This window comes from Heterocephalus glaber, unplaced genomic scaffold, assembly GCF_053883595.1.
Source record: "Heterocephalus glaber isolate CG9 unplaced genomic scaffold, H.glaber_assembly_v1.0 deba00001497, whole genome shotgun sequence".
Lineage (NCBI taxonomy): Eukaryota > Metazoa > Chordata > Mammalia > Rodentia > Bathyergidae > Heterocephalus > Heterocephalus glaber.
The window spans coordinates 17,642,613-17,655,896 of record NW_028258320.1 but is presented as its reverse complement, the minus strand read 5'-3'; the positions used below and the strand labels follow the sequence as shown (position 1 = coordinate 17,655,896).

Here is a 13,284-nt window from a genome sequence, read left to right as displayed (position 1 = left end):
CCTGGCCTTGTACATGTGTAATGTTGAGAAGAGTTTCTTTGTTTTCGTGTGTGTGTGTGTGTGTTGTTGTTGTTGTGTTTGCTTAGTTGGTTGGTTGCTTGGTTCCTTGGTTGCTTGGTTTTTTGAGACAGGGTCCTGCTCAAGCTGGACTCAAAGTCAAAATGCTCCTGCCTAAGTCTCTTGAGTGCTGAGATTACAGGTATGCACCACCGTGCCTAGCAAGAAGTTTTTAAAGAAGAAAAAGTCCTACTCCTTTTGCACTAGAGTAGACAATCGAGGTTTTCTTTGTCACACAATATTTCGGCAGGGTTATTTCAAGAGCCAGGTACACTTTCTCTAAGCCTCACAGTGGGGCCTACGCTGCGTCCCAAATCACTGCCTTTTAGTCTCTTCCTGTGTTGCCTTCGATTCCTGCAGCTTCACAGTCTGGGAATCTAATGCCTGTGCCTCTGTCTCACAAGCTGAAAATAACCTGAACTTCCTCGGGGGCTTCCTGGAGGCCCCAAGTATGCAGGGTTCCCCTGAACCTTCCTCACAGACTCAGGGTGGACTTGATCCCTAACTGCAGGGAACCAGAGGAAGGCAAGTGATGGGCCAAGACGCTAAAGTCAGGTCAGCTGCTCAGAAACTTTAAATTAGGTTGATCCTCCTTCCCATCCAGAGAGGGGTGGATGGAGTGCTCCCTCCTCCCAGGTGTGGACCCCAGAAAGGTCAGGTCCTGGGATGTGCAGGTGCAGCACACCCCACTGTGGAGCCACAGTCCTCTGCAAGCCCGTCTGGGAAGGCTGTGTCGCCACACTGCCACTCGCTCTGCATCGCTTTTTGGGCAGCAGCCTGAATGCGTCAAACCAAATTATCTACCATGGCATTAGCTTCAAACACTCTGTTCCATTGTCCCAGAAATATGCTCATATGTCTCAAACTGCAGTGCCCCAATTTTTGATGGAGAAAACAGTCACTGTATAAATGAGTGATTGGTAAACACAATATTCATTGCTTAATAATCAGGGAAGAATGTGAGAATGAATTTGCAGTGATTTAGCACTTTACATTATGGAAATGCCACATAAATATTTAAGTCTAATGTTTATTTTATTCTAATTTTTTGTTAATCACATTTGCTTAGTTAATATGGCATACTTATGCCAAGCTTTTATTATTGCCATAGATTTTGTGAATGATGGCAATTTCATGTGCTGTTTTATTTGAAATTAGGTTGATTGTAAAGCCTTATACAGAATTGCCTGTTAATTTTAGGAATTAGTAGTTATGTTATTGTACCAGCAAATCTCCTCAGAACACACCCACACCTCCCTACACACACACACACACACACACACACACACACACACCCCATATTCATGCAAATGCACATACACACACTTTTCAATGAGACGATGTACTGGTGTGTTGCCTCCAGCTTTCTAAGGGAAGAAATTTTTCTTTAAAGTCTCATTCATACTTTTTTAAGGCAGACAAATTTGATTTAGCAGAACACCCTTCTAAAATTGAGGAAGAGGCCAGGCGTGGTGGTGCACACCTGTAATCCCAGCACTCTGGAGGCTGAGGCCAGAGGATCACTACAAATTCGAGGCCAGCCTGAGCTATATAGTAAGTTCAGGGTAGGCCTGAACTACATAGCAAGACCCTGTCTCCAAAAAATATTAAATTAAATTAAAAAGAAAAAGAAGGGCCGGGGATTTAGCTCAGTGGTTTCGCCACCTGCTGCTCAAGCGCAAGGACCCGAGTTCGATCCCCAGTACCAAAAAGAAAAAAAAAAAGAAGCCAAAATAAAAACAAAGAGGATTAGGGAAAACACAGAGGTGGTATAAACCACTTCTATAGATTTTTATTAGTTGATCCCAAAATTTTGATAGCATATAAAATAGCTTTGGGAAAAATCTCTTTTATTTGCATTTTCACATTTACCAAATCCCATGTTTGTTAAAACCAGAGCCATGCTTGAGTCCTCAGGGACATGTGGAAGACCGCTAGGCCCCAACAGGCCTTCCTGCCCCACACTCATGGGTGTCACCTTTAGTAATTTGCTTTTCAGTTAATCATTCCCTATCCTATAGTCTTAATCTATTCTTTCCATCCATTTTGCTGTAGGACAGAAGGAACCTGGGACATCAAGCAAAGGGGAAAAGGAAAATCTAAAGGGAAACCCAATGGGTACCAAAGACAAACTTTACCTACATTGTTCTTCCCCTCAGACTTGGCCCTACTCTCTGTAGACTGACATTTGGGTCCTGTGTTAGGATTCTGTATTGGTCAGCACTTAGCTGGGTATGGTGGCACATACCTATAATTCTAGCACTCAGGAGACTGAGGCAGGAGGATTGTTATGAGTTCAAGACCAGACCGAATTACATAGTGAGACCCTGTCTCAACCCACCCATCTCCCTGAAAAACCACTCATTTCTGCTGACTGGCTTAAACAAGAAAACTTATTTCATTGTCGTACAAAAGAAGTTTAGAAAAGGCAGTACACAACTCCTTGGTCAGATTTCAGTAGGCACATCCTCAGTTCATGAATAGGAAGGGAAGAAGGTCATAGACCCTTCATTAGCAGGCCCTTCCCAGAAGCCCCAGACAGCACGACTGCTTGCCTTCCACTGGCCAGAGCTCAATCACATGGTCACACTTACCAACAAGGGAGGATGGGAAATGTAGTCTTTGTTATGGGCTCAGCAAAAAGACAATATACTAAGGAAAAAGAGGGAGACTTACTGTTGAGAAACACTTAGACTTTGCCACTGTAACCTATGTGACGTCTTGCTAAATATTGTATTTACCTATAACCGGAGTCCATTTCAGCTTTTTGGATTTCTTTCTAACCCAGGCATAAAAATCACAAATGAGTAAATGTGGTCAAACTCCAAGGCCAATTCTAAAGAAAATGAGTTCAAACCCGGTTCTATGATTGTCTGTGAATACTCCCTTGTAATTTCAGCGGAAATCCTAGAATTGGCCGGAAATGCCGCAAGGGACAACAAGAAGGCACGGATAGCCCCGAGACACATCCTGCTGGCTGTTGCCAATGATGAGGAGCTCAACCAGGTATGTCTGAAGCTGAAGCACAGGGATGGCATAGGGTGGGTCTGCCAGGCATGCTTCTGCAGGTGGGCCCACTGGCCGCAAATCACTCCTGCAACAATTCCCAAACACACACACACACACACACACACACACACACACTCACTCTTACTTACTCAGACCAGGTCAGAGAAGAACAAGTTCTACCCTGTCATTCAGAGTTAAATCAAGTTGCTCTGAATAGTTCCCATTATGCGTTCTGGGTCTTGCCAGACCTTCCTTTCCTTATTAGAGACAAGTTCTGTGCACATAGTTCCTTTCAGTTTTTTCACCCAAAGCATGTTGATGATTTATTTCCATGAGAGCAGAATCCTCGCTTATATACTAGAACTGACCCTTTCCAATTTGGAATTGACTCCAAAGTCAAGTGAATGCCCTCTTGCCCTAAGACATGCAAGGTGAGGGATAAATAGTGTAAGACTTTTTATTGATATTTATTTTCTAATCTCATTCTTCTCAAACTTTGGTGAAGAATTGGTTTTTATGGCCAATCCATCATAGATTGATGATTTCAAAAAAATGTAATAAAAATTGACTACTAGTAAAGTAAAAAAACAAAGACATACAAACTACAACCCACAGTTTTTTGTTATCAGATTCAGTAGCTGTAAAATAACTCTTGTGAATTTGCTATGAAAGTTTCTAGAACATTTTTCACAATGTCAGTGCTTCTCTCCTCCTGGATGGGTAACTTACACATTAGGGATGAACTGAGGTCTCGAACAATACTGGAATGATGCTGCTCTAGGAGAGACAGGCTAATTAGTGTAGCAGTACATGTCAGTTATTTGCAAATAAATAAACCTATCTATTAGGAAGTGCATGGTTAAACGGTATGTTCCTGATGTACATGTTCAAGGATGTGCAGACCGCTGGTGAGTCATGAACGTGAAAGGGTCTAGTCCCCGTGTTGACCTATGAGCCCAGTGTCGTCCAGCTGTGTTCTCCCTCTGTGAAGCCCTTTATCCTCCTGTCATCTGGAATTCCAGCGCCACAAGCAGCCGTCCCTGGCTTCAACTTCTATGACCCTTTTATTTTGTTTTGTTTTGCTTTGCTTTCAAGTCCAAGATCATAGGATCCTTGATACCGACAGAGAAATACTCCATAAGAAGAGAAAGCCAATTAAGTTGTGTATTCTACCATTTCTGTAAGACAGCAAAGACCAGACTTAAGCCTCATTTTCCCAACAGTTACAATTGTACTAAATCCTGATCCGGTGAGGTCTTTGCTGCTGTGTGATGCTTCCATTTCTCTCCTCAGCTGCTGAAGGGAGTGACTATCGCCAGCGGAGGTGTCCTGCCCAGAATTCACCCCGAACTGCTGGCCAAAAAGCGAGGGACCAAAGGCAAGTCGGAAACGATCCTCTCCCCACCCCCAGAGAAAAGAGGAAGGAAGGCCACGTCAGGCAAGAAGGGGGGCAAGAAAACCAAGGCTGCCAAGCCACGGGCATCCAAAAAGGTGAGCCAAGGTGTATCCGTGGATCCCTGCTAGGGTCTGCCTGCTATGTCCCCCAGCTCCCAAGGGACTGGATAAGGAAGTGAGGCCTTTGGGAGGTAATGAGATCACAACAGCAGAGCCCTCATACTTGAGATCAGTGCCCATATAAAAGGAGCCTGAGGGAGCTTGGTCACCATTTCCATCACATGAGCACACAGTGAGAAGGCATCCTGCGTGAGGAAGCAGGCCTCACCAGACATGGAATCTGCTGGAGCCTTGATCTTCAACATCCCAACCTCCAGAAATGGGAGGAATACTTGTCTGTTGTCCGTAAAGCACCTGGGCCGTGGTGTATCATTGTAGAAGCCTGAGGAGACTAAGAGACCCACAGAATGGGAGGGAAGTTGCAGGCTGAAATTGTGAGGGGGCTCTACAAATGCATCTCTGAAAGACTGAAGACCCTGCAGCTTGGTGCTGGGAAAAGTGATGAGAATGTATATGTAGAAGAATAAAGGCCTTTGAGATTAAAGCTCAAATGATTAAACAACTGTACTAGAGATTTCCAAACCCAAACCATGGGTAGTTTTCAGATCCTTTTGCCTGTGTTAATCAGCTTTCCATAGCTGTGACAAAACACCTGAGATAATCAACTTAAAAGGGGGTAAAGTTTATTTGGGATCATAGTTTCAGAGTGTTTGTCCATAGTCACTTGGTCTCATCACTTTGGGCCTGTAGCCAGGCATTACACCCTGGCAGGAGCACAAATGGAACAGAGCTGCTCCCTTCATGGCAGCCAGAAAGTAAAGAGAGAGAGACGGGGCCAGGTCCCACTACCCCCTTCCAGGCCATGCCCCCAGTGACCTCACTTCCTTTTACCAGGCTCTCCTCTTAAAGTTTCCTCCACCTCCCAACAGCACCACAAGTTAGTGACTAAGCCCTTGGGGAACATTTAAGATTTGAACCAGAACCCTGCCCCCACTGAAGTTGTAAGTGAGAGACATAGCTGGAACCCTGCTTCTCCTTTCTCCACGGAGGCCCATGTTGTGTGCTAACCCATCTCTAGTCTCCCATAGATGGTTTGGCTGATGGGTTCCAGGTGCTTCGGGTAGCTTGCTAAGTGACATCATCTGTGGAGTAGTATTTTCCTGGGACACCCAGGACAGTACCCTCTAGGCCCAGGTGGATGTTGAAACTTAAAATTAAGCCATAGAGGGGCTGGGGATTTAGCTCAATGGTTTCGCTGCCTGCTGTGCAAGCGCAAGGACCCGAGTTTGATCCCTGGTACCAAAAAAAAAAGCCATAGTAAAAAAAGTTCAGGTCCTTGATTGCATGAGCCCCATTTTAAGTGCTCAGTAGCACTAAACAGCAGAAACAGAGCATTGCCGTCACAAAAAGTTCTGTTGGACAGCAGGACTGCCTTAGAGGTTGTGAAGTTTTCACTCCACCGACCTCCATAACAAAAACAACAACAACAACAACAACAAAATCAAAGGGTTCATGCCACTGCTACTGGGCACAGGGGAAATCCTGGGGAGAAGGGAGGCTCAGCAAGTCACTGTGAACCACCCCACTTGGCTCTGATGTTTATCATCATAAAGGCAGGGCTAGAACAATGCACCTGTGTCCAGATCTGGATGAGGGCTACAGGGACATGTGGTCCCTGTATGCACTTCAGATTGCTCTTCCCTCCATCAAGGAACAGCAGAGGACTACGGGGGTAACTCCATGGTAGAGCACATGTGAGTATGCGCAAGGCCATGGGTTCAATCTACAGCATCAAAGGAAAAGAAAGAAACCAGAACCTAACACCTGGCCACTTCCTTCCATATTCAAGTTAGTGGCAGCCAGGGAAAGAACTTAGTACAGCCACCTTGGTCTTACTCTGGATTGTTTTTCATTTGTCCTTCTGATTTTTTTTTTTTACCAACAGTCCAAAGCAAAGGACAGTGATAAAGAAGGAACCTCAAATTCCACCTCTGAAGATGGGCCAGGGGATGGGTTCACCATCTTGTCTTCTAAGAGCCTTGTTCTAGGACAGAAGGTAAAAAAGAGAGCCATAATGTGCTGTCGTATAATAACAATACATTGTTATTACTTACTGTTTACAGCAATGATGCCGCCTTCAACCCTTGTTCCCTTAATATGACTTTCACTATAGTCTTGAATTATTCATTTTTAAACTAAAGAGCTATAATGATTTCTGCATTGTGAGAGTGAACAAGCCCTTTAGTGCTGAGAATCATTCACACTGACGGTGGTCAGACAAATTTAAGCACAGAGAATGGTCTGTAAACAGGATGTCATTACTAGTTTTGCTGGGAATTCCCCAGGTCCCGGTTATTTCTGTACCCACCAAAATAATCCATAGCTAACCATCTCCAGCAGTCTCAGAGAGGCCTCCTCCCATGGTTCAATGTAATTTATCAGAGAAAGAAAATAGAAATAAATGTTTCCTGAATGTCCCCGTGTTAGAAATGAATTATTTGCCAATAATTCAGTCTGCTTGCCTTCCTGGGCAACAGAAAGAAAACAAACAGGGCTATACATTTGAACAGTCTCCAGCAACACAACAGCAGCCCAGCCAGACATGCAAATAATTCATTCCCACGGGCATAAAGTTTACTGAGCAGACAATTTATCTACCAAGTCAACTGGGGCTGAAATAAGATACATGAGGAAATAGTCAGTTAATCATATCTCTGGCCACCGAACATTTGCAGCCTGACAGTAGAGTGCACCTCTGTTCAAGCACCTGGGAGAGCATGTTCTAAGAGGAGCACAAATGTGCGGGTTCCTAATTCATCACTGATGGAAGAGAACAGGGAAGCAAGAAGTGGAATTTATGTTTCCTCCAGGGGCCATCCATGCTTACATGATTATTGGCTTTCTCTCATACTTACCTAGGGAATCGTAAAATTCTTACCCACATGGGGAAATGATGGAGAATGTCTTTCACTCTACTCTGCTACAGACATACAGGACAACCCCAAGAACGTGGTCCCCAAAAGTCAAGGTGGCCAGATGTAGGCAGATAGGAAACCCAGAGCCCATGACTTCCCCCCAGTGAAATAGTTGGGTTCGGTGCCCTATCCCAAAAGTTCTGGGCTGCTCCAGGGACCAGAGACCAAGCCCTGGGCCTCTCTCCCTCGCAGGAGCTACTCAGAGAATGTGCTACCAAAACCCAGAGCCGTCAGGGTTGGGAATCAAAGGCATAAACTATAAGGAAAAGAAAGAAGGGGGAGCTCCCATGCCTGTTCCCAGGAGAGCAGGCAGATTTGTTGCATGCAGTTGGACTCAAGGTGAAAAATCAAGTCCACTGAGCTCAAATGAGCCTACTGCAAACCAAACACCTGGGAAACTTGAGCCTGTGGCTATCCATAGCCCTCCTACCGGTGATCAGTATGAGTAATTGAGAGAATTAGTAGCTGTCAAGTAAAATATGAAGATTTTCGACGGGACTGAATGTTTTGCATTTTTTCTTCCTAACTCAGCTGTCCCTGACCCAGAGTGACATCAGCCATATTGGCTCCATGAGAGTGGAGGGCATCGTCCACCCAACCACAGCTGAAATTGACCTCAAGGAAGATATAGGTAAGGTCCTGGGACTTCAGGAGTGGTGCTGTGGGACAGCAAACTGTTCAGGCAGGTTCTCACAGTGTCAGTCACTCTCCACTACTTGGGGTCTCCTGTCACACTCTGTGTGTAATTAATGGCATCACTAGAGAGGAAATTTTGTTTATTTCTGCATATAGCTTATGAATTTCATACTGAAATTTGTTATATATGGAGAGATTATTAGAGTAGAGCTTGATAAATTTTTTCAAAGTGAATATCACTGTGCATCCAGCACCTAGCTCAGGATGCTGGTCTTTCCCAACATCCCAGAAGGCCTCCGAGCCCCTTCATGACCATTATTTCCTCCAGAGGTAACCACTCTCGTATCTCTAATAGCATGGAAGGTTTCTTCTGTTTGGAATGTTGTTCAGATGAAAGCAGGTAGCCCTCTGTGCCTGGCTCTTTTTGCTCAGTGTAGTGCTTGGTTGGGAAGTCCATCCATGATGTTGAAGGTGGTTGTGTTCGTTCATTTTCTTTGCTGTGTGGTACTATGCTATGAAAATGCCATGATTTATTGATTCATTCTACCATTGATGGCATTTGGGTAGTTTCCAGATGGGACTATCAGGAGCAGTGCTGTTATAAATGTTGTACATTTATATGCATTGGATTAAACATCACATACATTGTAAGATTAAATATTGAGAATGCTATTGATAAAAGAGACATCTAGAAAAAAGTAGGTGTTCCATAAGACTGTAAGCACTGAGTTATTTTCCTAGTGGCTTGCCACCTGTCTCGTGAGTGGGGCAGGGAGGTGTCACTAGGTGAAGTCAAGGAGCTGGGAGGTAGGTAAACTTTCAAGGGCACTGGGAATAAGCTAGACAATCACCATCTCATCCATTTGTCACCACCTAGAACTGCCCAAAGGTATCCATGGAAAGGGTGAAGTGATCAGAGAAAATACTTTGTCTTGGGACACAGGGCTGGCCACTGAGGGGGCTGCAGGCAGGAGCCAGCAGCTCAGCCCCCGGTAGTGGCACCAGGACTGCAGCTGCTGGGCTCACTCAAGGCTTCTCCTAGCATCAGAGGGCACTTGCTCTGCTGAAAGGAGATAGGAGGCACTGGGGGATGACAGCCGCAGAGACACAGGACTTCCTTTGCACACTAAGAGGCAAGGACAATTCCTTCCTCACCCTTTACAAATGCCAGGCCCTGCTCTCTCCTCAAAGGAAGGGCTTCCCCTAGTTCCCAAATTCCATCTGATAGGTGTCCTAGCTTCTCCCAAGGTGCCATGTTCCTGCTTTATACTAAATGTGATTTTTAAAAAACAGTGAAGTTTACATTTAGAAAAAAGATTACAGTAAAAGACACATTGCCATTAACCTCTCCTCAAAATGTTTCCCCGCATTTCAAATACACTTATTCCCTTGTTCTTGACATTTTCTGAAACAGTTCTGGAAGTCCTCTCTCTGTAGTTGTGCTGTTGTGGCTGCCTTAATGTCCTGAATCAATTCAAAACCTTTACCTTGCATGGTCATTTTGACTTTTGAGAAGAGCCAGAAGGCGCATGGTCCCAGATCTGGTGAATAAGGTGAATGAGGACACACTGTAATGTTTTTCGAGCCTGCATTTCCATTGGATGGCACTCAGCAACAGCATTCCCTATACTTTCGAGCAAACTTTGTAAAGACCTGAAAGAAGACTTCCAGAACTGCTTCATACAGTGGCAGGAATAATGGGACAAGTGTGTTCAAAACAAGAGGGACTGTTTTCAGGAGGACTCATGACAATGCATCTTTTACTGTAATAAACTTTGTAAACACCATATTTTTTTATCAGCCCTTGTACATTGCTACGGTGTTTGCATTTTATATCAGAAAAACAATAAAGATGCTTCTTTTTTTTAAGTAGCAGTGTGATAGGATAGAGAGAGTGCTGCTATTGGACTAAAACTTCAAGCTCAGATCCCACTGATGAATTCTAAGGGCAGCTTTACAGGGGCCTTGGGAGGCATGGGCTGAAAGGTGGCCAGATGGTGAAAAAGCAGGTCCTGAGCCTGCCTGGTCTGTGTCCTGGCTTTGACAAATCACTGCCTCACTGTGTGACCTTGGGAAGTTTTCTTAACCTCTCTGAACCTCAGTTTCCTCATCTGTGTAACTGAGGGTAACAATAGCATGTGTCTCATAGGGGTTCTATGCAGATTAAAGAAGTGACACATGTATGAGGCTTAGCACAGTGTGGGCTCAGAGGCATCTGATAATCGATAGTCTGTCTTACTGTTGCTGTGTTAGTAGGAGACCCTCCTCTCATGATTCTCTTCTCCACCAATACACAACCCAATCATCCCATGCAGATAAGGCCCCCATTTATTACTGTGAAACATTACGATGGGCTGGAGGTGTAGCTCAGTGGTGCTGAGCATGCGTAGGAGATGTAGCTCATCTCATTGCCTAGCATGCATGAGGCCCTGGGTTCAGACCCTAGCTCAGAAATTAATTAATTAATCAATTAATTAAAACTAAGAAGCTGCTATCCCCGGTACCAAAAAAAAACCAAAAAAACAAAAAATTAAGAAGCTGCAAGTGTAGCTCAGTGTTATAGCATGTGCTTAGCATGCAGGAGGCCCTAGGTTCAGTCCATTCCCAACATCCCAAGAAAAATTATTACAGAAAAGTTCAAGTATATGTACTTACCAAAAAAAAGCAGAAAAATCTAATGAAACCCCACACAACCAGATGCAATAATCACTTGTAAGTGCTGACTGTGTTTCAGCTCTTCCCCTCCACATACTTCCAGACAATCTCTAAAAGATAGGGGCTGTTTGTTAACAGTATAAACACAATACCATTATCACACCTAACTTCAGTAACAAATAACCAGCATTCAAATTCCAATTGCATCAGAAATGCTAATTTTTTAAGTTTATTTGATTTAGGATCCTAATAAACCCACATACTGCAGTAGGCTGATAAGTCTCTTACCCCAGAAGTTCCCCTTAATGTATGTCTGTCTGTCTGTCTCTCTCTCTCTCTCTCTCTTTCATTTCTTTGAAATTTATTTGTTGAGGAAGCAAGGCCATTTGTCCCATAGGGTCTTGCTCTCTCTTTCTTTCAATAAATTGGTAATTGGATCTAAAAGTTTCATGGGATTCAATTTCAAGAAATTGGGGGATGTGGTGTAGCTCAATGGTAAGACACTTGCCTAGCATGTGCGAAGCTCTGGCTTCAATAGCCAGCACAAGAGTGCTCGGTCAGGGTCAGCAATGTAATGTTTTTGCATCAGGAGGCACATGATGCCTGATCATCAGTCTTTGTGTGATGTTAGCTGCCATCAGCGCCTTCATACTCTAATCCTGGCGTTCCTTCATTCTTCCCGGAAATGCTTCCATAGAGAGGAGCTCCTCATCAGCTCTCCACGCTGCTTTATTCTTCGAAGTCTTCAGTGAAGACAGTGAACCCATCTTGCCTTCCCCACATCTCCATTTGGCCCCTGACCTGAACACAGGGTACAGAGCTTACACCTATTCCTCTGCTTCTCAGCATGAACTGCTACCAGCTTCAGTTACTCGGCCCTTTCCAGACCTCTGGAAAAGACCCAGCAGATAACACTGGCCAGGAGTCTGGTGATAGAGCCACTTGATGTGGCCCATGATCATTTCCTAGTTGTGCCATTGAAACCAAAGCACACTCAGGAAGAGTCCCTTCCACAGCCCAAGGGAGAATGACTTCCCGAGCAGACGTTGTCATCAGTGAACTATTCGATGTAGCATGGCTGTCCAAAAATACTTGAGTGCCTCAGTGTGTAGAGAGAAAATTGTCACCCAGGAAAGCCCCTGAACTAGATAAGAGTAATAGTAGTAACAATAATACAGGCTGAGTACCCTTTATCTGAAATGCTTGGGACCAGAAAGGTTTCCGATTTTAGAGTTTTTCAGATTTTGTAGTGTTTGCATAGATATGATGAGGTAGAGAGGGAATCCAATTCTAAATATATTATCAGTTTCATACATACCTTATCCACAGGCCTGAAGGATTTTACACTGTATTTTGAGCACATGTGAGTTTTGATTCTGACCCAGCAGTCACCTGAGAGCAGGTGTGGAATTTTCCATGTTGGTGCTCAAAAAGTTTTGGATTTCAAATTCTCAGATCAGGGGTGCTCAGCCTGTGGTAATAACTAATCAAGAGAGAGAGCAGAGACCTGGCCCAGACAGCGAGCTCCCCAAGTGCATGAGAAGATGAGAACGGAGGGGAGTGAGCACCTCATCTCTCAGTCTGGACAGACCCCGTGTTATCTGAGGCGTGGGAGTGGGGATGAGGACAACCACGTGGCTTCTTCTCGTCCCTTACAGGCAAAGCCTTGGAAAAGGCTGGTGGCAAAGAGTTCTTGGAAACAGTCAAGGAGCTTCGCAAATCCCAAGGCCCTTTAGAAGTTGCTGAAGGTAAGTGTGGGATGGGCCCCTATTCCCAGCATTACTTCACCTTATTCTTTTTTGGTTTTGGTTTTGTTTTTTTGAGACAGGGCCTCAGTGTGTACTTCAGGCTGGACTTGAACTCACTATGTAGCCCAGACTGGACTTCAGCAATCCTCCTGCCTCAGCTTCCCAGAGTGCTGGGATTCTAGGCATGGGCCACCATGACCAGCCCCACCTTATTCTCATCTTCATGGAGTCTCCAGAGAAACTCACCTTGTGAATAGTAATGCAGGCGACAAAATATGGCATAACAAATCAGAAAGCTATTTTAGCATGTCTCCGACTATTTGAGCAGACTGGTATGGGTCATTTCATATGCTCTGGGGACTCTATCTGAATAGTTCATGTCCACATGCCCAGATCCCCCAAACATGGTCTACAGCCACTGTGTTAATTTTTGTGTGCACAGTAAAATACATATAAATTTACTATTGTAACCATTTCAAAGTGTCTGATTCGGTGGCATTAAGTACTTTTTCAATGTTGTGCAGCCACCACCACTATCTAACCACTATCCAGAGGCTTTTCATTGTCTCTAACCACTATCAAGAGGCCTTTCATCTCCCCGGCAGAAGCCTCATGCCATTAGAGTCATGCCCTCCTCTCCCAGCCCCTGGCAACCTCTGATCTACGCTCTAGCTCTCTGGGCCTGCCTGCTCTGGACATCTCATATAAATGGACTCACACCCTGCGTGGCCCTTTCGTCTGCCTTCTTT

At 44.6% G+C, this 13,284-nt stretch overlaps 1 protein-coding gene across 1 annotated transcript in view; it reads left to right on the top strand.

The window, feature by feature from the left end:
- Macroh2a2 (macroH2A.2 histone) overlaps window positions 1–13,284 on the top strand; it is a 48,646-nt gene that overhangs the window by 27,386 nt on the left and 7,976 nt on the right. Inside the window, 5 exon segments of the mRNA NM_001310271.1 lie at window positions 2,957–3,063; window positions 4,360–4,557; window positions 6,467–6,577; window positions 8,028–8,127; window positions 12,446–12,535. Of these exon segments, the coding sequence (NP_001297200.1) occupies window positions 2,957–3,063; window positions 4,360–4,557; window positions 6,467–6,577; window positions 8,028–8,127; window positions 12,446–12,535 (606 nt within the window).